The following is a 25,933-nucleotide window of genomic DNA, read 5'->3' as shown; positions in this document are numbered from 1 at the left end:
GGGGCTGTGAATGAGCACCGCAGCCCTTTGTTGTGCTTCCTGTGCTATGAGAGAAATGTAAGGTGTGCTGAGAGTGGAACGGCACTGCTCCGGAGAGACCTGCTCTCACTCCCGTCAGACTCTTCAGGCAGACGTCCACCCGAGCCTTAGCCCCAGCCCCAGCCCCAGCCCCAACCCCAGCCCGAGCCCGAGCCCCGAGCCCCAGCATGGAGGAGGACAGGTGCACCGGCTTCTTCCTGGCACTGGCTGTGATTCTGGACGTCCTTGGCCTCATCCTCTTCTTCGTGGGGATCTTCGCACCTTTGAGTTTCTGGGACTTCTTCGTGTTATCCGGCCCTTTGCTGATCTTCCTCAGCCTCGTCTTCTGGATATTTTGGTACTTGGGGAACCTCAGGGTGTCGGAGGAGGAGCTCAACCTGACCAAACACGACATACTGTGAGGGAGCGAGCGGGGCCGGAGCGAGCGGGGCCGGAGCGAGCGGGCCGGACCGCGTCAGCGCTCGGCCTCCCTCACCCCAGCTGAGGATGATGATGATGATGATGATGGCCAGGGGACCGGCAGGACGTAAGGGAGTACAAGCTTCATCAATAATCCTGCGTTTGTGCACAGGCGGCTCTCCTGGAGGGCTTTGCCTCAGTGAAGTGATAAAACCAAATCCGGGCCGGGCGCGACCGGGAACACTTTTGACTAATCCCAGGAGATAAAGAGGAAGAAAAACTCTATTCCACCTTTTGACTTCAGGGTGAAAACAACTGTGTGTGTGCGTGTGTGTGTGTGCGTGTGTGTGCGTATGCTGGACTTTGTCGGAGTGAGAAATGTATTTCACAGCACTTTCTTTGGGAGGAAGCTTTTTTAAACTGCACCATGAAGACACTGTATGTCTTATTTATGTCGTTGTTATCACGTGTGCACATTATGAGTTGATATTTATATTTCAGTGTGACCGTGCACATGCATGAAAGAAGTGACTAAACATGCTCTAAAACGACTCTTGCTGTGTTCTTACTCTCGTATGTTATCTTAGGAAAACTCGTGCGTATGATGTCTTCTGTTAAGCGTACATGAGTTCAGCACGTGAGCGTGACGGTTACATTCACAGATGGACTGATCCAGTTTTTCGACCCAATCCGATGCTGATACCTGGGCTGAGCGTATCGGACGATACCTAATACGACCCGATCCTACTGTTGTTCATGAAACAAGAGGTGACGGTTAAATGTAGGCAATTAAAGGTGACGGTTAAATTCAAACAACAAAAGGCAACAAAAGTTGAATTTAAACAACAAAATGACTTTAAGTTTAGAACAAAAGGTTGTAGTTTGGCACCTATCAATCAAGTGTGTGTTTCAGGACCCCCCCAGCACCCAGATCGCTCTCATATTATGTCACCTGACGTAATTTCTACAGAACTAAATACGTGGCTTAAATAAGAATTACAGTTTCCGTAGTCGCAACAGTGAGTGAGCAGCAGCCTGTCTCTGCGAGGCGGCTCCTCCATCCAAACTGGCCAAACAGGCACTGTGAGCTGTAGCTCTGGGTTATTTTAGTAGGATCCACCCAGTTCAACAGGAAGAGTAAACACCACACATCACTCTCACACAGGCGAAACTACTGAGGCGTGTACCGTAGAGAAACGGGAGACGTGCTCCTGCGCAGATCAATGGAGCTCCGGTACCTTAAAGTTTGGCCAATTAGCCCAAAAAAAGCAACCGCTGTACTTCAGTTTGTTCGCCACAACAACAACCGGCGAGGAATGGACCTAATACTCCTCCATCCACGCCCAATTCTCCCCCAACCTTAATCAGCACTCAAGGCACCATTAGCTCCCCCAGACATGGAGAGGGTTATTAATGTGTCCATTTGGTTCCTGCCCCAGAGAGAGGAAATGGAGGAGAGGAGTAATGGGTCTCTCTGCAAACGAGACGGAAAACTCTGCCGCTGCCCGGCCCCTCCTCCCCTCCTCCCCTCCTCCCCCGCGGGACATCGCCTTCTCATGTTGTGGTCAAATCCCCCAACTTGTATTGACGGTATGTGTCATTTTAATCTTAATCACCGTCAACGCACGAGAGCGTCTCCAGGGAGAGGCGCGGGTCACGAGGGGTCCACGTCACAGGCTGATACTGTATATACACACGTCCCGGTTGGTTACGTTTGAAAGTAAATAACGGCGTGATGAAGCATTTTGAAGGTAACGCTGAGCAGATATTAGGCCGAGAGTCGAATGATGCGGTCTGAGAAAGCTTTGGCTAATAGTTTAATTGCTATTAGCGGCCACAGCGCCCGCCACTCAGCGCCCAATGGGACCGACGACAGTCAACAGAGGACGAACCAGTGCTTACACAAGGACAGGAAGTGACTGCATCATCATCATAACAATACTAAAACATCAATAACGTGGGGGTTAAAACAGGAAATACAACAAGTGAAAAACAATAATAAAATGTCATTCTTAAATTTAAATAATGTGGATTCAATAAAAGTGGAAATTATTCAGAGCAATATCATAAAATGCACATTTAGAAACACTGAGATTTTAACATTTTTTATACATTATTCAAAATAATCTTTGTATAAATTATGACCTATATATATATATATATGTGTGTGTGTGTGTGTGTGTAAAATACCCCTTTTAGAAGAGGAAAAAATGTCACCTATCTAAAACAACTATATATAATTATTATTGTCCATAATTGTGATAATATTGAGTTAAAAAAGCACCAATGGGCTCCTTCCTTTGGGACTGACTTTGGTAATCCACTGTAATGGACTTTACTATGAGAGGAGTTGGTACAGGGGCCAGTAGGTAAGTCTTTAAAACACTCTTTTAATAAACTCTGGCTTCACTAACTACGTTGTTGGTGCTTTGTTTTGTGTGTAGGGACTCTTCTCATGCTGCTGCAGAGGTTTGCTGTTATTTTCAGCAGCATTAGTGTTTAAAAAAGACCTTTGAATGCCTTCACCATGCTGCCCCGAGCTAATCACTGTTAGCCACGTCTGGCTGTTAGCAAATCTCCTGGATTTCTCCATTAATAATTCATTCATTCATTCATTCATCTTCGGCCTCTTGTCCCTGTCGGGGTCGTGGGGGGCCGGAGCCGATCCCAGCTGACATCGGGCGTGAGGCGGGGTCCACCCCGGACAGGACGCCAGTCTATCACAGGACACATAGAGACGAACAGAGACAGACAACCATTCACACCTACGGGTGATTTGTCTTAATGGCTTATTATGATTATTCTGCAAATCGTCACATTTGAGATGCTGAAACCAACCAAACAGCAGCTAATTCATGTTCTTATAATGGACTAATCAACTAATGCATTACCTGACTGATTGTTTAAGCTCAAACTTTATACAGGGGGTTGGTAGTTTCATTTCTTTTTACAGTGAGTCGTACTTTAGAGGTAAAAAGTCAAAAGTTTCTCTGGAAGTGTCCTGAAACGCACCGATATTCCAAATGTGCCGTAGCTGAGTGAGTGTGCTTTGTTTCCACTGATGTGACGTGCAGATGGATCTGTTCGTGATGAGGTGATGACAGCGTCTTCATTGCCCTGCTCCGTCTGCGATCTCCAGCCTGAGAGCTTAAAATGGCTGTTCATGAGTTCATGATGTCATCTGTGGAGGGGTGGGACAGTGTTGGGACGGTGCATGTCTCCCTCCAGTGGTGCACTTGTTACAGCGTCAGGATTACTTTTATTTATCCTGCAAGGGAAATTAAATTTTTTCACTCTGTTGTTATTATTATACAGGTTACACACACACACACACACACACACACACACACACACACACACACACACACACACACACACACACACACACACACACACACACACACACACACACACACACACAGGCCCGAAATACACACACATGCACAGACAGGACCTATATACATGCAGTTATTGGAGAGATGTTAGGGCGAGGGGGCTGCCAGTGGATCGGCGCCCCGATCAGTTGCGGGTTCGGTGCCTTGCTCAACACCACCTCGGCAGTGCCCACAGATGAACTGGCACCTCTCCAGCCACCAGTCTACCCTCCATTCATGGTCCACACAGGGACTCGAACCGGCGACCTTACGGTTAGTGCATGCAGTATAAAATTAAAGCATATTTAAGTCCCACAAACTGTAATAAACTCATTATTCTTGGGCTCACTAACTTTGGTTTTTACCTCCATGTTGCGTTCAATGAACACAATCTCACAGGGTGGCCTCGAGAGCCCCGCTGCCGTGTACACGCTGCTAATAATCTGTGTGTGTGTGTGTGTGTGTGAGGGATGTGCACTTATTATAAATACTGTTAAATATCCCAAAATGTCCAGTTTGTTCCTTTTAATTCCAAAACATTCTCATTTATATTCCAATGCAAAATGATCAACTCTTTTTTTCAGCTCCATAGGTGACTCCGCTGGGAACCGTAGGGTCGCCGGTTCGAGTCCCTATGTGGACCATGAATGGAGCATGGACTGGTGGCTGGAGAGGTGCCAGTTCATCTCCTGGGCACTGCAGAGGTGCTGTTGAGCAAGGCACCGAACCCCCAACTGCTCGGAGAGCTGATCCATTGGCAGCCCCCTCGCTCTGACATCTCTCCATTAATGCATGTACATAGGTCCTGATTGTGTGTGTGTGTATTTCAGACCTGTGGGTGTATTATTATTATTATTATTATGATTATTTTAAATATATAGCTTTTAATAAAGATTCTACGTATTCAACCTTTAAAGCTTGGCCCAGATTTGGAGACTTTAGTTTTATGGATGTGAAATTCTCCTTGTAGGATTAATACATTGACAATCCTTGACCCAGGACCAGGTGGAGAGATTAGATCTCCACACTGGCCTGAGAACGCCTCAGGACCCCCCAGTTAGAGCTGGTTAATGTGGCCCGGGAAAGGGAAGTTTGGGGTCCCCTGCTAAAGCTGCTGCCCCCGCGACCCGACCCCGGATAAGAGGCTGAAGATGAGACAATCCTTGTTCTAACCTTGGTTTTTACCTCCGTGCTGCGTTCAATGAACCCTGTGATCACCTCACACCTGGCTGCGTCACAGAGGTGTCACCATCTGATACAGGTGGATCGACTGTTGGGTGCGCGCGCACACGCAGTCCCTCAGTGTTTACAAACAAGTGTCCTACAGATGGCAGGGTCACTCACCCCGGTGACACCGAGCGGGCCTGCAGACAGACAGACAGGGCAGCAGACCCGGCAACAGTCCTGTCTGTCTCTCTGACAAGGCACCACACGTGTTTGCACCGACCACAGAGCGCAATAATGATCTTTTCAACTGATACTCGAACCTCGCCATTGCAAAGTAACCAGATGCTGCAAAGGGTGCAGCGCGTAACACCAGGCGTGGATCCTGTAGTGGAGCAGGATCACCGTCATGCACCGTGGCTTTGCGCCTCCGCGACGTGGAGAGAGAAAGAACACAGATGCTGTAAAAACCCCATCACGCGTGCGGTTGTTTCCCCTCTCGACTACTCGATTAGTCGGTGGCATCGATGCACCATCGCGGATTACCGTGAATCTCGCGCTGGTGTGATTATTGGGGTTGATTGCACGTGTAGAAACCGGCCGCTCCGCTCCTTTTTTCCCCGTGTGTGGTTTTTAAAAACCCTCCGCGTCTTGCGTCTCGCCGTGCAGCATACGCGCGCACCCCCCCACCCCCCCCCCCCCTCCAACCGACCTTGAAATCTGTCCGCGGATTTAAGTCGCACGCACCGATTGGTTGAAGCCGCGGAGCTGCATCGGTTTCCTGGATTCTCATTGGTGCAGCGCGCTGTCAGTGACGCACATACCCGCCCCCCGTGCGCACGGCTCGGTTGTCGCTCTCCGCTACCCTTTCTCTCGGCGGTGGGTCGGAGCCGCTGTCCCTGGCCTCGCATGGTCCCCTCTAAATCCCTGTTTTGAATTTGATGCCCCCGTTGTAGATTCGTTCCGTTTACACGCCTCTGCAAAGGCCACAGTCGGGCGTCCACACACACACACACACCGGTGTTTTTATTTGTCCCCGGCGTTTCTGGCGTTCACACACTTTAATAACCCCCCAAACATGGCCGTGGTGAGCGGATCGTCTGGGCCGGTCGCCCGGCTCGAGGGCCGTGAATTCGAGTACATGATGAAGAAGCGCTCGGTGACCATCGGCCGGAACTCGTCCCAGGGCTCCGTGGACGTGAGCATGGGCCACTCCAGCTTCATCTCCCGCAGGCACCTGGAGATATTCACCGCCAGCGACGACGGCGGCACCGGCAGCGGGGACTTCTACCTGAGGTGTCTCGGCAAAAACGGGGTGTTCGTGGACGGGGTGTTCCTCCGGAGGGGCGCCCCTCCTCTGCAGCTACCGCGGATGTAAGTTTTCACCCAACATGTGGATGCTAAGCGCCAGCTAGCCGGCCAGCTAACAGTCAACAACATTGGGTTTTATAGAGGACCACGTGTTTTAGCATGTTAGCAACAACCCAGGCGTCCTGTTCCCTATGCCATTTTAATTTTCGGTGGTATTGAGTAGTGTCAGTGTTTCCCCCCGTCACGTGCTCACTCTTTAAGTCAGACATGTGTATCTCGTGATAGTGTAAACACCCGTGCTCGCGCAAACATGTGAGCTAGCAGTTAGCTTCCGTGGTAGTTGTGAATGGAGCTCCTCTCGACCCCTAAAACGTAAACAAACCAGCCCGTCCCCGCCCTGCCCTGCCGGCGCACACACACAACAACAGCAGAGCCCGTGGGACCTTTAGCCCCGATTCAAAGCAGCCGAACTCCTCCTAGTCGGTGCATTTCACCATTTAGGTCCAAACATTATCCATAAAAGGGAGAATTTGACCCTGGAGGTGCAGTTAAAACTCAAATAAGCTGTTTTTTGGAGCGGGTTTGGCTCGAGAGAGTGAGTTCCTGGGCTAAGTTGTGCAGGTTGCAGCCTGCACTGTGTGCCATTGTGTCACTGTGAGGTTTGTTGATGATGGTGTGTTGTTGTGAAGTCTGCTGCTGGCTAAACAAACATTTATCACACAGGGATATGTCCCTCCTATAGTAATGTGTTATAAAACTTTGCATTTGTTTCCCAGTTTAATATCAGAATCAGAAAAGCTTCAATGTCCCACAGACGGGGAAATTCTTTTGCCACAGCAGCAACAGAATATGACAAAATAAGATAGAAAATAGCAAAAATAAGCAATAAAGTTAAATTTAAAAAGGGAAGAAATAGAAATAGACATATGTACATATTCACATGATGTAGTGCAGTTGTTCTTGTTTTCTTTGTGTTGAATAATATACTATGGAGTGAGTAAATATGACCAAAGAGTGCAAAAAAAGTGCCCATAGTACAGGCATATTGCACACTGCAGGGTACAGGATTAAGTCAATAGTCGATTGAGAGTCTATGTGCTGCATGCCAGTGCTGCAGGATATGAGCAAGATATGCAGTGATGTTATTGAATATTGCCATAAATAATAATATCACACATGAATCTGTCGCCCTAATGTAACAGTAACATGTTATAACACTTTGCATTGGTTTCCCAGTTAAATCTGTGCAGCAGGATATGAGGAAAATATGCAGTGATGTTATTGAATATTGCCATAAATAATAATATCACACATGAATCTGTCGCCCTAATGTAACAGTAACATGTTATAACACTTTGAATTTGTCTCCCAGTTAAATCTGTGCTGCAGGATATGAGGAAAACATGCAGTGATGTTATTGAGTAATGCCATAAATAATAATAACTTTATTTGTGTAGCACCTTTTCAAAACAGCAGTTACAAAGTACTTTGATAGCACAAATCAAAACACACACACTCACACACACACATATATACATCTAGTGTCTCAAGATCGTAGTCGCAACAACAAAAAATAAGTCCAGCAGTCAGGTTGCCAGGTTGGTCAGACCCGGCTCAGTAGCTCCAGGAGACCAGAGTCTGTTTGAGCCAGTTTGAACCCGTCCCCTCCAGAAAATCACAGCATCAAAACAAGGATTAGAGGAGTTTGACTGACAGTTAGCGTTAGCCGTTAGCGTTAGCCGTCACAGCTAAGTAAACATGAAACATTTTGCCCGTCTCCGCTCACTCAGCTGCTGGGACAAAGAACGCCCCCTTCACTGAGGCTCTGAAGCAGCTGCAGGATTGGCTAACTCCATTTCACCCAGTGCCAGCCTACAGTAGCTGCACCCAACAACAGACAACCCTGGCAACCAGCAACTCCCAACGCTAATCAAAACACATACACACATAGATATACACAGTATAAACAAAACAAATAATAGTGAAATCCAGATAGGTACAACATAACCATATTTACACACCGTTGAACACACGTAGAAATAAGGGGCATCATTAACTGACAAAGGAAATTATTATTATTAGCTGAAACTGCTTGCAAATAAATATAAAAAGACAATAAAATAAATAAAACAAAGCCTTTCGGATGCTTTGAGTAAAGTGTTTAAATACAAAAAAATGACAAAAAAGGAAATTATTTCCACAAATGGACCTGAACACAAAAGGAACCATTTCTGTATTTTTAAAAGGTTGGAAAATATTTGATGGTTTGCATTTTGTGATCTGATCTCAACAAAGTGCATCAACGGTTGAATGTAATGTACCTGTGTTACCTGATGAGCAGCTGCTTATGATGGACACTTACACAGCAGTTATTAATACGACTGTTCGAAGGCAAGGATTAGCTTTCTTTTTGCATTTAAAGTCTTTTTTCAACCAACAAAACAAACCCCCCGGGTGTCTTTCATGACGTGTTTATGGCGTCTGTTGATATCGCCGTGACAGGTCACCGTGTTTGAGGGGCCGATACAGAGAAGTTACAGAGTACCGTATTTTCCGCACTATAAGGCGCACCACATTATAAGGCGCACCTTCAATGAACGTCTTATTTTGAAACTTTTTTCATATAAAAGGCGCACCACATTATAAGGCGCATAGAACAGACGCTACAGTCGAGGCTGGGGTTACGTCAAGGATCGTCTCTAAACTCATTGATGCTAAGTTGGCGTGCTAGCGCTGTTGCCTTCAGTCGAATAGTGATCGTACTGACACTTCTACTTGCTGCTCTCTGTTCAACAACCCACTGTTGGAGTTTGTCCTCCAGCTGCAGCCGTCTCGCTCTGTTCCCTCCAAACTCTGTTTAGTCTTCTTTACTTGGCGCAGGTCGTCTTGTTGCTTCCTCCACTTCGGCACCATTGATTGGTTCATGTTCAACTCTCTGGCTGCTGCTCTGTTCCCGTGTTCTACTGCGTGACTAATGGCCTTGAGTGTAAACTCTGCGTCGTAAGCGTGTCTCTTAACAGGAGCCATTTTGGGCTCTTTACACAAACACACACATGGAAATGAAACGGCACGCTTCACGCAGTCGTATATCTCAACATGCACCGCTCGTTACTTCTTCTACGGGGGAAAATAGAGTCGGCGGCTGCTCACCGTAGTTGGAGACCTGTTGTGGCTCAATATTGGTCCATATATAAGGCGCACCGCCTTAAAGTGCGGAAAATACGGTAATTATGAGTAATGCAGGAATTAGCCAGGTTCTAGCAGATCGCTGGTAGTGAAAAGGATGTTATCAAGAGAAAACAAACCACCAAACATTTTGATAATCGATTTATTACCTAAGCTTAAATGGAAACTATTATCTGGTCTCAAATGAGAAAATTTGCTGTTTTTTTATGCCCTTGCAAACCAAACGTCTCTGGGTTTTGTAGTTTTCTGGGAAAAGGCAATTTGAATTATAAATTAAACATTCATCCATCTTCAGCCTCTTGTCCCTGTCGGGGTCGCGGGGGGGGGGGGCTGGAGCCGATCCCAGCTGACATCGGGCGTGAGGCGGGGTCCACCCTGGACAGGACGCCAGTCTATCACAGGACACATGGAGACGAACAGAGACGGACAACCATTCACACCTACGGGTGATTTAGAGTCATCAATGAACCGAACACCTGCACGTGTTTAATTGCTGATAAACATGAAGTGAATCAACATCTTTTAATAGTTTAAGTATCTTCAGGGGTTTGGTGAGGTGGTGTGAAGAAGTCAATGTGGTAAAACTTATTATTTCCTGATAGTTTAAATCATCATCAGTCAAGATTCAAGAAGTTTTATTAATCCCGAGGGAAATGATTGTGCAACAGTTTCAATACAAAGATGGGAAAGAGTCAGAGTGACAATAAGCATAAAAACATAAATCAAATCAAAATAAAGCTAACATCAAATAAATCAAACAATAACTAAATGTGACAGAGTGCAACAGACATCGTGGTTTAACGCAGGTTTATACAATATACAACGATATGCAGCGTGCAGTTTAGCAGCATATTAAATAAAATAAGAACAAACCAAATAAGTGATAACAGTGTTAAAGTGTAGCAGCGTTTCTGACTGAGCTAAGTTACAGTCCAACTAAATACAGTGATGGAGTGATGATATAAAGCAGGGGTGTCAAAGTGATCCAGTAAAGGGCCGTGTGGCTGCAGGTTTTCATTCCAACCGAGCAAGAACACACCTGGCTCGACTCATTCAATCACCTGAACTGTCTTCACACAGGTGATTTGGTGGACCAGGTGTGTTCTTGCTTGGTTGGACTGAAAACTTTCAGCCACACGACCCTTTACTGGATCAGTTTGACACCCCTGATATAAAGTGGAGTAGTGATGATATAAAGTGATGCAGTGATGATATAAAGTGACATTTGCTCAGGACACAGTGTCTCCACTGTGACCGGGCGGAGATGAAAACCAGAATAGGAAGCTCATCTCTGACCAAACCAGCAGCATGCTCACATTTACCGTCTCGAATACGCGTTTAGTCGGTGACATCGATGCACGATCGCGGATTATCGTGAATCTCGCACTGGTGTGATTATTGGGGGTGATTGTTGTGCGTGTAGAAACCGGCCGCGTCTTGCTTCTTGCCGTGCAGCAGCACCGAAATCTGTCCGCGGATTTAACTTGCACGCACCGATTGGTTGACGCCGCGGTGCTGGATTCTCATTGGTGCAGCGCGCCGTCAGTGAAAACCAGAATAGGAAGCTCATCTCTGACCAAACCAGCAGCATTCTTACATTTTTACGGGTTTCTATAAGATTGTAGCGCACTGAAGGTGGTTTCAGTTTAGTGGATTGAAGACAAACCTACCAGCCTCTCTTAAACTTCTCCCACTGCTCTCAGCTATTGTGCAACCTCTCAATGTGAAACCACTTTTCTTTCTTTTTTTAACCCTGCACACAGAAAAAGGTTGTTTTGACTCACTAAGTCGGCCTTGTGTACAAACACTCTGCCTGCAGCTGAGCACTTTTGAACATGGCCACGTCGTACATATACCAGTGCATTTCATTATCGGGCACCACCGGGGAGCATCGATCAAGCCCACTGCCAATAAAGAGCTTTTCATCAGCAGCGGTGTTTACAGCACGGCCTTCCATATGTTAGACAGCGAGCACGGGCGCACACGCTTTACTATAATCCATAAGCTAGAGAGGACACTTAGACGACCCTCACCGCCCGCGACGCGCCTGCTAAAGAGACAGACTGACAGCATGAGAGAACTTGCAGAGCTGTGGCCCGGGGGACAGGTCTGCTGTATTCCAAGGATTCCTCTCCGGTGACGTAAACACACCGAACAGAGAGGGAACGGCCTTCCCTTCCCCTCCATTCCCCGTCCCTCACCCGCAAACCCTCTCCAAGTTGCTGCTCTTCCCGTCTTCTTTTGTTTACATTCTTTTTATGCGTCGTGGGTGGGGGGTGAAAATCAAGTGAAGGTTTTCTTTTTGTGTGTGTGTAACAGGCTTTGTTTGTTGCCGTCCTCGCAGCTTAGCAGCGTAGCAACTGTGTGTTTTGTGTTTGCGGAGTTCAGGCCCGGTCGCTCATACAGGAGAGAAAGCGGGTCAATAAAGAGGCTGCAGTGAATGCGTGCTCAGAGGGGGCACTGATCAACGTGGATGCAGCTTCCCGTAGCATCGAGCCTCACGCAGATCATCATAACTGTCTAATTCTGAGTTAAAAGGATGAGCGTAGGGATGGAAAAGTATAAAAAATGTTGTCATTTAATCTCACTTCCTGATGACTTTGCTCATTTCAGACAATTTTGTTTTGGAAAAGTTCTTATAAGGCTGCTACAGGATTAAACACTGATGCGTTTGAGGATTTAGTCTTATTCCGTTGCGTGTAAAAGCTGTATAGAACGTGCACGTGTCCCTGAATCAAAGGTAGTGAGAAAAAGACATCTGCTGTCTTTTATAGCAGAGACTTAAAAACCTCTTGTGGTTAAAAAGCCGAGTCCATTCATTTTAAAACACTCGTTTACGTTTACATGCAGTTTAAAATCTCAATTAAATTCGGCTTAAGGGCGTACTCAAGTTTCTCAAACACCATGTAAACACGGTACCCGGGGTTAAATCGGAGTTCGCAGACCCCAGTTAACAGACCAAGAGAACTCCTTTAGGGAGCACTCGCACTGTCCATCCGTACCGTGCCCAAGCACGCTTCACGGCTAAAGTCTAGTTCCTTTGACCAGCGTGCGTGCAACCGCACCGCGTCTAGCTGCGGCACGCTTACCGGCCACGGCCCGTTTGGGAGAGGTGGGCTTTTGTAAAGCACATTTGCACGTGTACGAGCACGAGGCCTACGGCGGTTCTGACGTCCTGTGCGCCTGTTGGGACATAGAAAAAAGGAGGGCCATTATTCAACGTTGCTCTGATTGTTGACAGTCGAGCTTCTTTGATTCGTGCACCAATGTCCATATTTGAACATACAGCGACGGTGACATACAGACAAGAGCATAAAGGACGGTTTGATGTGTTCTTTTGTTATTTATTGATATATTTAGATGCCGCTGTCCCCACTCTGTCACTTCTCCACAGCGGCTCGACGTCGATGAGTCTGATGTTATTTAAGGATCTTCCGTAACTTTGTAAAGTCTCTGCCCCTCCCGCAAAAGGGTGCTGAGGAGGGAACATGCACAATGAAAAGAGTCTCCCCTCACCTGTCTGGCTCAGGAAGTGTTTCAGTCTCTGAGATGTAGGTTTATGGGGGGGGGGTGCAGTTCTCTCAGCAGATGCCAGCTCGGTGAGAGAGAAAACAAACTGCTGTGCCTGACACCCTTTTTAACGAGATGAAACCTGATGTGCGCCTGCTCTGTCTCCGCGGTGTCAGGCCGCCCGATCCTAATCTATTCACCGGTGTCTGTGTCTGCACGTCAAAGACTTTCTATGAAAGTCTCCCTTCATCCCCTCACGCATTAAAGGCCACAGTACACCAGCGATGAGTCTCATCTCATCTCATCTCCAGCCTCTTATCCGGGGTCGGGTCGGGGGGGCAGCAGCTTTAGCAGGGGACCCCAAACTTCCCTTTCCCGAGCCACATTAACCAGCTCTAACTGGGGGATCCTGAGGCGTTCCCAGGCCAGTGTAGAGATCTAATCTCTCCACCTGGTCCTGGGTCTTCCCCGAGGCCTCCTCCCAGCTGGACGTGCCTGGAACACCTCCCTAGGGAGGCGCCCAGGGTTCATCCTTACCAGATGATCCTGAACCACCTCAACTGGCTCCTTTCAACGCAAAGGAGCAGCGGCTCTACTCCGAGTTTAACATGTTTACTGCAGATTTGGTCGATGAAAAGATTAAAAAACCGTCAACGAGACGCACAAAAACTCTGAGGTCTACGGAAAGATTTGGAAACAAAGCCACGCGTCGCCATGACGTCATCATCATGCGTGTGACATGTTACGGCGTGATGACGTATAGGCAGCAAGAAGCAATCGCCGAGGCCCAGGTAGTGTGAGAACAAACGGGCCTGGAGGGGGGGACAAGGACCCTAAAGCACGGGGCACGGGACGGAGGAATAGTGGGAGTGCGCCCTTAGTAACCGGGGTATTCATGCATGTAAACATATTACTCAGAGTAATATTGAGTTTCCAGTCTGGGAATGCTCCTGGGGTTATGATTCTCCTCCATACTCTTTAAATTACTATAATCCTCATTCACATAGATGCATATTCAGGGTCAGTGAATCAACTCATGTTAAACACTAATATTTTCTTATAGTTGAGGATGTGCCGAGTCCTGAGTGCGCTCTTTTTAAGCTCGTCGTTATATTTACCACTCTGCCTCACACTAATTTAGGCGCGGCCTCCGTGGAGGCCACCGCTCCCCCCGGTACAGTCACAGCAGCGGTGCAGCCTCAGTCCTCTGCAGTGTAATAATAACATGGAGCTATCTGTGACGCTCCCCTGGTCCCCGCTGTTTCCAACCAACATTTTCAGGCGTGGTGGAGAAAAGGGACGGAGCTTCATCAGTATTCAGATTTAATTAATTCATCTCTCTCTGCTAATTAAAGTCAGCCCCACCACAGCGGAGGTTTACGTGGCGTTATCAGTCGCTCACTGATTCTGTTTGCCTTCTGAAATGACGTGTTCATCGACGCGCCGCTCTGCGCTTGTATGTCGTTGTTGTTTTGTTTTTTAACCCTTCATCTTTTGCTCTTGCAGGTGCACTTTCAGGTTCCCCAGTACAAACATCAAGATCACATTCACGGCCCTGTCCAGCGGGAAGAAGATGAAGCGCGAGGCTCCGGAGTCCCCAGTGAAACCAGTACAGCCCCACATCGCCCCGCTGACCATCAACATTCCAGACAACATCGCTCACCAAACCAGCCCCCTGCCATCGCCCACTGGCACTATCAGGTACATGCTCCTGCACATTATTACATATTCACTGGGAAGGTTTTCTTTGTGTGCTACAGCGAGTATTTCTCTCGCCTGTAAACTAGAATCCGACCAATATGGGACTTTTGAGAACTAGTGTGGGGGTGTCTAGGGGTTTACAGTTCTGGCTTTCATCAGTCGGTCTCTCCTATAGGGAGTCGAAGAGGTTGAAGGAGAAACAAAGACTGTGTAAAGATTGGATGTAGCCTCTCCACTGAAGTCCGTTCTCTCCACCAATCGTCCTCGTCTACGGGAGTCTCCATCTTGTCAGACTTTGACTCCGCCTCATTTCCTCTATAAAAGGGCATGTATGTGATGATGGGGGGAGGGAGATACGTCCATCTGGCTGACGTTTACGAGATCAAAATAAATAAACTGTTGTAAAACTATTGCACTTTTATATTAATATTTATATTAAACATATTCCACTCAGTACCTTCTGTAAAGGAAAGGGGTGCATTGGACAAAACAAGAGCTTTAATAATATTCTTACATTTATCTCGTTTTCATAACCAGCTGATGCCAAAATCACAATTCAAAATGAAATATGATGAATCAGCCACGCCTACGAAATAGTAAATTCAGTAAGAAAGTCGTCCACGTCTCTAAGTCTGAGACGGCTCTAGGGAAAAGTCCCTCCCCCTCTGCCTCTAATTGACCATGAGGTGTCAGCCCACCTTGACATGGCCCCTGAGCGGTGATCAGCTTAGGCTTAGTCCAGCGGCTGCAGGGCGCGGAGAGGAAGGCGCCTCCATCTCAGACTCTTAGATCCTCTCAACCCCTGATCTCAGCCAGATGGCTAAAAACCAACCAGGGTCCTTCCGTCAGAAACAGGTCCCGTTTTGAAGGTCCTATGGTTAAGTGTGTTTACTGTTGGCAAATAAACAGTCAGCGTCATGACAGAGGCAGCAGGTGAAGCACATGTTCTCTGTTTGGGTTAGTCCCTGAGTGCTCAAAGAAGACGTTAAATATGGAAATTCTCCTTTACATTGCTGCTCTTTATCTCCTGGTTGTTCAAGTCTATTAAAGGGATAATTAGACCTGATAAGGTTTTAATGGACTGTTGCTTTAGGCCTGATAGTGGCTCCTAAAGTCACTGCAGTATTTCAAGGCAATCTGGGAGGAAGGGCGATTTGCATAGATGTAGGCCAAAAGCGTGCCACTGCAGCACAGACTGCGGATCAGCCAGCCAGGGAACCTATCCGTGCCCCTTCTGGGGAACGCCGGGCTGCTTACAGTCCAGGTTTAAGGCACTTAATCCAAACCCATTGTGTGCTGTTTATTCCTCGATTTAGTGTAAATGATGTTAACCGTGCATTTCCTTGTGGTTATTCCCTGCAGTGCTGCCAACTCGTGCCCCTCCAGCCCGCGGGGCGCAGGCTCTTCAGGCTACAGGATGGGCGGACGCATGATCAGCTCCGCAGAGCTGCAGCTCATAAACGACAACTCCCAGCCCGACAACGACAAAGACGCCTCCGGAGGGGACAGTCCCAAGGTGAGAGCAGGGCTCAGAGTCCAGCCACTCTGTCAGGGGGAGATTTCCTGCAAGCCTGGCCCTGAGTATTTCATCCCTTATTTCACCGTCACATAAATCCCACTCAGACTGGTTTATAGTCCGTCTTTAAACATCACTGTTGAAGGAGAGTCTAAAGAAATCCTCTGCTACAAGTGAGAACTAAGGGCGCACTCACACCGTCCGTCCATACCGTGCCCCAAGCTTAAACCCATCACAACACAATCAATCCATCAATAAGAATAAAAAGAAGACAGTAAACAATGACAAGCAATGCTGCTTCTGACAGACCAGAAAGTGTGCTAAAGTATAAAACTGCGAGTGTAACTGCACATTGCCCTTTTGCACATGTTTTGCACACAGACGTGTAAGGGCAGGAGTTATTGCAGCATAGGAGTTAGCATACACGGCTGTGATTATCTGCAGACTTTTTCTTTCTTTCTTTCTTTTGGAGTGAGTGATTTGAGCGGCTTGAGTTCACCGTGGAGCGACCTAGAGCAGCTTTGAGCACGGAAGCGTGGGGCAACGAACGGCTCTGCGAGCGAAGAGCGGGAATTCTCACCGGCGTGCGTTACCATGAACACATGCAGCCACTGTCCCAGTAAAGAATACAGCTGCGACAAGTCCGCAGTGTATGTCCGAGCCCGTCTTCACCGCATCCAACCCCGCGGGGTTGTCAGCTGTGCGTCTGCCCGGCATACTCTGTGTGCAGGGTATGCAGATTTAACCCGCAGGTCCTCGTCGCTGCAGTGGCTTATGTTATGTACGTTATGTTGCTCGGAGGTGTGAGGCTCGTCCAACACTTTAGCCATTATTAACAAAACCAGAACAAACACATTAGAAGCATTTTTTCTCCAAAGACACTCTTATATTCATCTGTCTCACTGGGATTGAGGCTGCACCGTCTATAAATAGTTGCAGCGGTTTGAAGCGATGAACGAACGTCTTCAGCTGGATGAGGTGACGTGAAGACGGTTTGTTTTCTGTGTGTTTTATTTTCTGCTCTGCTTCACAGGATGACTCCAAACCTCCGTACTCCTATGCACAGCTGATAGTCCAGGCCATAACCCTGGCTCAGGACAAGCAGCTCACACTTAATGGAATCTACAATCACATCACAAAGAACTACCCCTACTACAGGACTGCAGACAAGGGCTGGCAGGTGAGACTAACAGACACAGAACCACAGTGTTTGCCTGGACAGACACAAAATTACCCATAAGTCATCAATAACTCACGTGTGCGTTTTCTTCCTCTGACGTAGAACTCGATCCGTCACAACCTGTCGTTGAACCGTTACTTCATCAAAGTGGCGCGGTCGCAGGAGGAGCCGGGCAAAGGCTCCTTCTGGAGGATAGACCCGTCCTCAGAGGGCAAGCTCATCGAGCAGGCCTTCAGGAAACGAAGGCCCCGGGGCGTCCCCTGCTTCAGGACACCACACGGACCCCTCTCCTCCAGGTGGGCCTTCATCCCACCGTCACACACTCACTCACTCATTCAAATGAACGTAGCCTCTCATAGCCGTATTCGACCGACGGGGAACAGGCTCTGTTCAGGTCCGCGCACCAGAGTTCGAACCGGCCGGAGCTTTTCAAAAATAACTGTGTTCAGAACCTGGAAAGTTCGCTCTGAACAGGAACCTGAAAATATGCGGGGGGGGTTTTCTGTCCGACCCTGCTGAACCGTGACATCAGCGGGTGAAATGATAAAGGAGATGTGTTCTGAGTGGATGAGAGAACATTCAGAGCCGAGGACAAATGAAGCTTATTAGAGATGTGTGAAGATATCTGGTGATCGTACAGTAGCTACAGTGTTCAGTTTGAACACCAAAAGGACCCACAAGGAGCTCCGCGTGTTGGAGTCCCGTGTGTTGTTTCTGCTGCTGAGTGAAGTGACGGAGGTCAGCTCCGGAGACTTTCGACCACGAGACAAAATAAGTGTCTCCTCCTGTGATTTCTGACCAGGAACAGCTCACACGTCGCTCCCAAGAGCTACTTTGAGTTTCATGTTAATGGAATGAATTTGAGTCCAGTCTGGTAAACGGTTAAGCACGTCGTGTGCGTCTAGAGCTTTTATTTTGAAAAGATAAGAAGGGAAGAAGTGAAGCTATCTGCGTTGCTTTTGTCGAGGTTGAAGTAGAGAAATAGTTTTTCCGTCTGCACACAGCAGACCTCTGACGTGATGAGAGAGGAAGTCGCCAACATTCAAAATGAGAACTTTCATATGGAACTAAATTATGGCACATTTAGGTCCTTTATGCACCCCACATTATGGCACATTCAGGTCCTTTATGCACCTCACATTATGGCACATTCAGGTCCTTTATGCACCTCACATTATGGTACATTTAGGTCCTTTATGCACCCCACATTATGATACATTCAGGTCCTTTATGCACCCCAGTAACACACAACACATCAGGCTCTCCGTGCACAATACGTTTACCACTGTTGTGCACTGTACACGCATTCAGTCGCTGACGCATCCTTGGTTACAGTGATTCCCATGAAACTGGTGGAAACACAGGCTCGTTCCCGAGGTAGCACCAAGGTCCAAAGAGTTCTCAACGGCACCAGTTCAAGAACCCGTTCCCTGTCAGTCGGAAACACTGTCAGTGACTGTTAATCTCCCGTCGTTCGCTACATTTCTCTCTAGAGTTCAACAACTTCCATTAGTGCAATCTTTGTACACGTTGTTGCTGTGGATGTTTCCTGCACCGGTTGTATAATTAAGAGTTCAGCAGCACTTGCAGTTGTTTACATTTCTCAGAAATAAGAGCAGGAGAGTCAGTGTGTCGTGTACCGTAGCTGCAGAGTGAGCGCTCCTCGTCTTCTTTTTCCTCTGGGTTAAAAATCACTCCACTGCGTCAAGTCGTCCGCTCGGTGAGAAGCCGCAGACACTGACCCAGGGTGAGTCCACCCGGAGGGAGAGAGGCTCCGACATAACGGAGAAATGCCTCATTTACAGCTCACAGAAACTTCAAACGTCACCTTTAACGTCTCGCCGAACCCCGTACATAAAATCTGGCATCGAGAAAGTCTATATGAAGAAACAACAGTCATATTGAACAGCCAAATCCCAGTGGACTGATCCCATTAAAGATGTGTGTGGTGGTCGACATGTTCCTCAGTTGTGTCTGGAGAAGTCTTCAGTCATTGCTGTTGAGTTGACTTGTGTGCTTGTGTGTGTGGCCCTCAGGAGTGCCCCGGCGTCTCCCAATCACTCGGGGGTTCTCTCCGCTCACTCCAGCGGCGTCCAGACCCCCGACAGCCTATCACGAGAGGGCTCCCCGGTCCCCCTGGAGCTGGACACATCCTCGGCTCTGGCCCCGGGGCCCACCGCCGTGGTCCAGCCCAAACTGGCAGTCATCCAGGAAGCACGCTTTGCACAAAACACAGCAGGTACGAGACCCTCTCTGATTCTAACATGGTTGAAAATTATACTCCGTAGGATTTCCATCCATTTAGTTGCCTGTTAAGTTCCCATCTATCAAAGAGCGAGTTAGAACAATGGTGACTGATCATATGACCCACTAATGAAAGCACTTCTACTCCATCCATGACTCTCTCCGCTCCAGGCTCGCCTGTTAACAACCAGCCGGTACTCATAGCAGTCCAGCGTCAGTTACCTCAAACCATCAAGCCGGTGACCTACACCATGGCCTCCCCCGTGAGCACCAGCACCTCCCAGCCGGCTGTTCAGACGGTCCACGTCCTGCAGCAGATCCCAGCCGGGTCCCTCAGCTCCGCCGCCGTCATCGCCCAGCCAGCAACCATCATCAAGAGCGATTCGCAGGAGAACGGAGAGCACACGGGGATCAAAGGTGAGGCAGGAGCACGCTGGGGAAATCCCGTGACGATGTGAGTCATTTCTGATTTCTAACCGCCGACGTGTTCGTTTGCTCCTCGCAGTCAAAGTGGAGACGATTCCCACCATCACCTCGATAGGCGGCTCCAGTCGCATCATCCAGACCTCCCAGTCGGGCGCTCCCCTGCAGACTGTTACCATAGTGCAGCAGGCGCCCATCGGTCAGCACCAGCTGCCCATAAAGGCCATCACACAAAACGGCACCCACAGCGTCACCACTGCCATCCATGGAGCCGCCAGCTCAGGTGAGAAGTCAACTCTAGATGTTCCCAGGTAGTGAATGTTTTGTTTCATGAAGGTTTTTTTAAAATAACTGGGAGAGAAACTGGAGTTAATCCAAATTTTTGTCACATTTCTAATGTTTATGTTGTTCACGGCCGCGTTTATTGTTGTGCAATACATCGGAAATCTCCTCATGGTTCAATGGAGCTACACTCGGCTAAAGTGAAGTTAAACTTTTACTGGTTTTGGTGAAAACACACAGAGAGGGTCAAAGTCCTGAGAGTTTAACAAGGACGACACCCAAAAACAAAATCACAGCTATTTTAATGTCCACAGTGTCATGTGGATGTATCGCTAAGCCGTGCAGCCGCGTCCTGAAGCATCCCCTGCTCTGTGGTCTGTTTGACACTAAATGGGACCATATTCTACTAGGGGGGACCCCGGATAGTCGACGATTCGCTCCAAAGAGCCTGATTCGACCGCCGATCTCAGTCGACTTGTCGCAAAATGTGGTTATAAAACAATGGATTATTCCATTCTGGCTCTGGGGCGGGGGGGGGGGCTGAATGTCCATTATAATTAGCCTATTTGGTCATAAATATAAGTCTATTAATAAATACTGATGCTAAAAATGTGAGAATAACTCATGTGCTTTTTAATATCTATCTCCTCAGTGTGCAGGATTAACCCCCTCCCCCCCGTAGACTCTGTAGTACTTTCCAGGATCAGGCTCTGTCAGAGCGCATCGTGGCTGGGCTTTAAATCTATCTGGGCGTCAGAAATAATGTTTAATCATCAGCATCATTTACTTTGAATATTTGCCCATTTGTTGTTTTTCATTATAGACGTTCAGTCGGACACAGCGGCGTGAAAGTGAAACTGCAGTTCTAAATAAACCGTCAGCTGTTGTCAGAGAAAGATACAAACACATTTATGTTCTAACAACACATACTTTTAATCAGACGCTCCTATCAGAAATCACATCTCTCAGTAACCCTCTGCCTGACACAAGTGACCTCTCCCCCTGCTGGACATTAGAGAGAATGCAGCTTTAAGTGGAGTCTCCTCCTGCTGGACATTAGAGAGAATGCAGCTTTAAGTGGAGTCTCCTCCTGCTGGACATTAGAGAGAATGCAGCTTTAAGTGGAGTCTCCTCCTGCTGGACATGAGAGAGAATGCAGCTTTAAGTGGAGTCTCCTCCTGCTGGACATTAGAGAGAATGCAGCTTTAAGTGGAGTCTCCTCCTGCTGGACATTAGAGAGAATGCAGCTTTAAGTGGAGTCTCCTCTTGCTGGACATTAGAGAAAATGCAGCTTTAAGTGGAGTCTCCTCCTGCTGGACATTAGAGAGAACGCAGCTTTAAGTGGAGTCTCCTCCTGCAGGACATTAGAGAGAATGCAGCTTTAAGTGGAGTCTCCCCCTGCTGGACATTAGAGAGAATGCAGCTTTAAGTGGAGTCTCCTCCTGCTGGACATTAGAGAGAATGCAGCTTTAAGTGGAGTCTCCCCCTGCTGGACATTAGAGAGAATGCAGCTTTAAGTGGAGTCTCCCCCTGCTGGACATGAGAGAGAATGCAGCTTTAAGTGGAGTCTCCTCCTGCTGGACATTAGAGAGAATGCAGCTTTAAGTGGAGTCTCCTCCTGCTGGACATTAGAGAGAATGCAGCTTTAAGTGGAGTCTCCTCCTGCTGGACATTAGAGAGATTGCAGCTTTAAGTGGAGTCTCCCCCTGCTGGACATTAGAGAGAATGCAGCTTTAAGTGGAGTCTCCTCCTGCTGGACATTAGAGAGAATGCAGCTTTAAGTGGAGTCTCCTCCTGCTGGACATTAGAGAGAATGCAGCTTTAAGTGGAGTCTCCTCCTGCTGGACATTAGAGAGAATACAGCTTTAAGTGGAGTCTCCTCCTGCTGGTTTTAGAGAGAATGCAGCTTTAAGTGGATTCTCCCCCTGCTGGACATTAGAGAGAATGCAGCTTTAAGTGGAGTCTCCCTCAGTGACCTCCAGGGTCTCGAACACGTGTGTTCATGTTCTCTCCTCTGAATCAGAGCAGCAGCTTCTTCCTGCTCCCAGACGTGGTTAACCACAGATTGACTGACTGTGAAAAGTGATTTCCTCTGTTAACGCTCCTGTTTGCCTCCGTTTCCCTGCAGCTGTGGCGAGCCCCCTCCACCTGCTGGCGGCCCACGCCTCGGCCTCGGCCTCCCTCCCCACCAAACGACAGAACGGGGACCAGCAGCTGGCCAGCGAACAGCCGGACGCCAAGCGCATCAGATCAGTGGGCGAGGAGGGCTCGACCCAGGCGTCGACCGCAGACTCAGACTCGTCGGCAGCTAACGACCCCGGCCTCAACTAGTCTGTACCACCACACACCACACACCCACCCTCCACCCCCGCCCCCTCCTCCACCACCTGCTCCTCCCTACACAGTTTATCTCTCTCTCGTCCTCCCCGTCGTTTTTTCCTTTCTCCTTCTACCACTGACTCCCGAGGTGCCAAACGGAGAGGATCCTTTTCGTTTCTTTTCAGTTTCTGTTCCAGAGCATCACAAGAAGAAGAAGAAGAAGAAGAAGAAGAAGAAGAAGAAACGCGTCTACGCCCTTTTAAAGACTGGAATGTGGGTCGAGAACAAAATGGAAACAGGACAAAGACGAACTCAAAAAGGTGCCCCCCCCCTCTCCCCCTGTGAGCCGCTGAAACAGGAGAGTGACTAAACCAAGAACCACAGGAAGCCTTAACAACAATTAACCCTTAAGCGCCGACCTTTGACCTCCGGGGACGAGAGGCCACCCTGACTCGGCACCGGGCCGGACGGCACCTTTCTGTCGCATCTACCTCAGAGCAGATCGGAGACTCCGGCAGCCAGCGAAGCGGACACCCTCCCCCGGGACCCCACGTCGGGGACGGCTCTGGACGGAAGCGACCGAGCGACGACTACGGCGAGCATTCAACGGTTAAAAATACTGAATGAACGGTCGACGCGTTGAGAAAAGGGATCAACTCGGAGCCAATATTCCTGAAACTCTGGCAGCTAGCCTCTCGCAACACGGACCTTCCTTTATCGCAGCTGTACGTAGACATGCAGTATTTCGTGGTTCAGACGTGGAGCATAGGATTCCTTTTGTTTTTTTTATGTATTTTCACTTAGATACGTCATAATTTAACTAAAGGAAGCGTACGAAAGAATGAGGTCGAGGACATTTCGGTAACTGAGTTAGAAATCTCACCTTTTTTGTATTTGATCTGTTGTTTTTATGTGGACTAACTTTTCCGTTCGGTGCAACGACGTAAATAGTTTCTCGTAATATTTGTTTCCTTTTGTTGTTTTTTCTCTCCCTACATCCTCGTTCGGACATATCCATACGACACTTTTCGTTGTACCTACATATTTTAATACTTGCACAGATAACCGATATAAGCATATGAAATCTCTCCACGTGTAGTTGACCCCCGCATGTATCCATGACAACAGAGAAGAGTCATTAACTGTAACTCGAACAGAGGAAAAAAAGAACTTGCTTTGTCCAAACCAGACCTGCACTTGATTAAATGTTTGTGTTTTCATTTCCCTCCTTCTTTCGTTTCTTTCCCTCTCTTCCTCTCCTCCTCCTCCTCCTCCTCCTCCTCCTCTTCCTCCCCCCCTCGGCTGTGTTGACGTTGTGGTGTTGGCGGACACCCCCCCCCTCCTCTGCTTGATTATGTTACTCTGTCCCGGCGCCCCGGCGAGTCCGTTTTCTGATTGTACACGTTCCAAACAAAAGCAAAAGGAGGAAAAAAAAAAATTTGATGTTTGTTCTGCTTCAGTGGAGAAATGCTTTTCTTTTTTTTCTTTTTTTTTTTTTAAATAAATTAATTTAAAGCCCCTTTTTTCTGGATCTGTATCTTGAATCACGCTCGAGGAGAGTCTCCACAGACTCAGTGGAGTGGAAACGCCGGCTGCAGTTCCGCTCTCCTCCACAGGGGGGCGGCGCAGGAGCGTCGTTCAGCCGGTTAGAGAACGAGCAACAGCAGCAGATGAACTTTGTCCTTGAACACAAGATGGCTGCATCCTAATAACACATGAGTGGTCAGGGACACATGCAGGAGCGCAGGGGCGTGTTTTGAGTTTACTCCAGGAGGTAGGATCATCGTTACACAATGATTTGAGTTGTAAAGTAGTTTGTTTGTGTTTTTTTCTGCTATGAAAGCATTTGTTCATGTTCTACCAGCCTGAGCCGGGACTTACACATGCGGCAATTACAACATATACAGCATTTCATTTCTTCAAGGTTAGGTTTCGGGGCAATGTCAGGTCTAAGTCATTTCATTGATTTATCTTCATCAGAACAAACGTTGCCTTAGTTTGTCTTAATGTGCGTCTTTACAACTTTAAGTTGGACGTGAGTTAAACTGGGGTCTAACTGTAGTGAATGGTTTCAGCCAAGCGAACACAAATGCTACAAACTGCTTAAAGGAGAAGAGAAAGATGGAGAGAGGAAACGAGGATAACATTTACTGTGCAGGGATGTGGCTCCTTTCAGACTTTGGGCGCCCTCCCACTGTGCGTCCGTCCCGTGCCCCGTGCTTGAGGGTCCTTGTCCCCCCCTCCAGGCCCGTTTGTACTCACACTACCTGGGCCTCGGAGAATGCTTCTTGCTGCCTATACGTCATCACGCCGTAACACGTCACACGCATTGATGACGTCATGGCGATGCGTGGCTTTGTTTCCAGATCTTTCCGTAGACCTCAGAGTTTTTGTGCGTCTTGTCGACTGTTTTTGAATCTGTTCATTGACCAAATCTGCAGTAAACACTCCACCTCCGCATCACACCAACGTGAACCTTTCACCGCCATTGTTTTAAATGTCCGCGCATGGTCCCTCCTTCTTTTTTCTACGTCCCAACAGGCGCACAGGAAATGACCTCAGAACCGCCGTAGGCCTCGTGCTCGTACACGTGCGCACGCTCGTGCTCGTACATGTGCAAACGTGCTTTACAAAAGCCCACCTCTCCCAAACGGGCCGTGGATGGCAAGCTAGCCGCAATTAGGCGCGGTACGGTTGCACTCACACTGGTCAAAGGAACCAGACTTTACCCGTGAAACGAGTTTGGGCACGGTACGGATGGACAGTGTGAGTGCGCTCTAAATCATGTTTTCACCAGAGACCATCTTTCTGCATCCTGCACGGTTGGGATGCTGATGTGATGATGGGAACAAAATCTGTCCACAGACGCTTAAACGTGTGGCAAATACTCAAAACCAGCTCCGCGTTAGTTCCCGCAGGGTTTAATTCTACTCTGTCAACCTCAACAGAGTATCAAGTCCACTGTCAGAGGCTGCCTTGAGTCATATTATTAGATTTTTATATGTGAAATTGTCGTCACCTCTGTTCTCCTTTACATAAAGACGTTTCTACCATAAATGGTGCAAAAAAATCCACTTGAATGAAGGAAATTACGCCCCCAGACCCCCCTCTTAATATGTGCCCCTAAATGTTGAAAGGGAATCTGCGCCCTTGCCTGATGGTGCACATATTCTGCACATATTCTCCAAAACAGAAGAGGATTAGAGCTCGTGATGTGAGGAAACGAGAAGCACAGGTATGTTTGCAGTCCTCAGGTTTATCCCCTGAGAAGACACCAACTCTCAG

At 48.0% G+C, this 25,933-nt stretch overlaps 1 protein-coding gene across 1 annotated transcript; it reads left to right on the top strand.

Annotated features, from left to right (window-relative positions):
- The first annotated feature begins 5,854 nt into the window (after nucleotides 1-5,854).
- On the top strand, nucleotides 5,855-24,161 carry foxk2b (forkhead box K2b). The gene is made up of 9 exons (XM_083930520.1): nucleotides 5,855-6,350; nucleotides 14,490-14,684; nucleotides 16,047-16,200; nucleotides 17,234-17,380; nucleotides 17,483-17,676; nucleotides 19,417-19,619; nucleotides 19,796-20,041; nucleotides 20,130-20,330; nucleotides 22,458-24,161. The coding sequence occupies exons 1-9, from the start codon at nucleotides 6,055-6,057 to the stop codon at nucleotides 22,658-22,660; spliced, it is 1,839 nt and encodes a 612-aa protein (XP_083786646.1). The 5' UTR covers nucleotides 5,855-6,054; the 3' UTR covers nucleotides 22,661-24,161.
- Nucleotides 24,162-25,933: the final 1,772 nt, after the last annotated feature.

This window comes from Echiichthys vipera (genome assembly GCF_963691815.1).
Source record: "Echiichthys vipera genome assembly, chromosome: 17".
NCBI classification, from domain to species: domain Eukaryota; kingdom Metazoa; phylum Chordata; class Actinopteri; order Perciformes; family Trachinidae; genus Echiichthys; species Echiichthys vipera.
Note: the sequence above shows the minus strand (reverse complement) of the source record. Positions and strands in the feature narration are given on the sequence as shown.

Excerpts from the sequence above, each read along its gene's own strand:
- foxk2b (XM_083930520.1), top strand. The coding sequence starts at position 6,055 with ATGGCCGTGGTGAGCGGATCGTCTGGGCCGGTCGCCCGGCTCGAGGGC. Across the intron at positions 14,685-16,046 it reads TCGCCCACTGGCACTATCAG|TGCTGCCAACTCGTGCCCCT; the intron begins GTACATGCTCCT and ends TATTCCCTGCAG. Across the intron at positions 20,042-20,129 it reads AGAGCACACGGGGATCAAAG|TCAAAGTGGAGACGATTCCC; the intron begins GTGAGGCAGGAG and ends TGCTCCTCGCAG.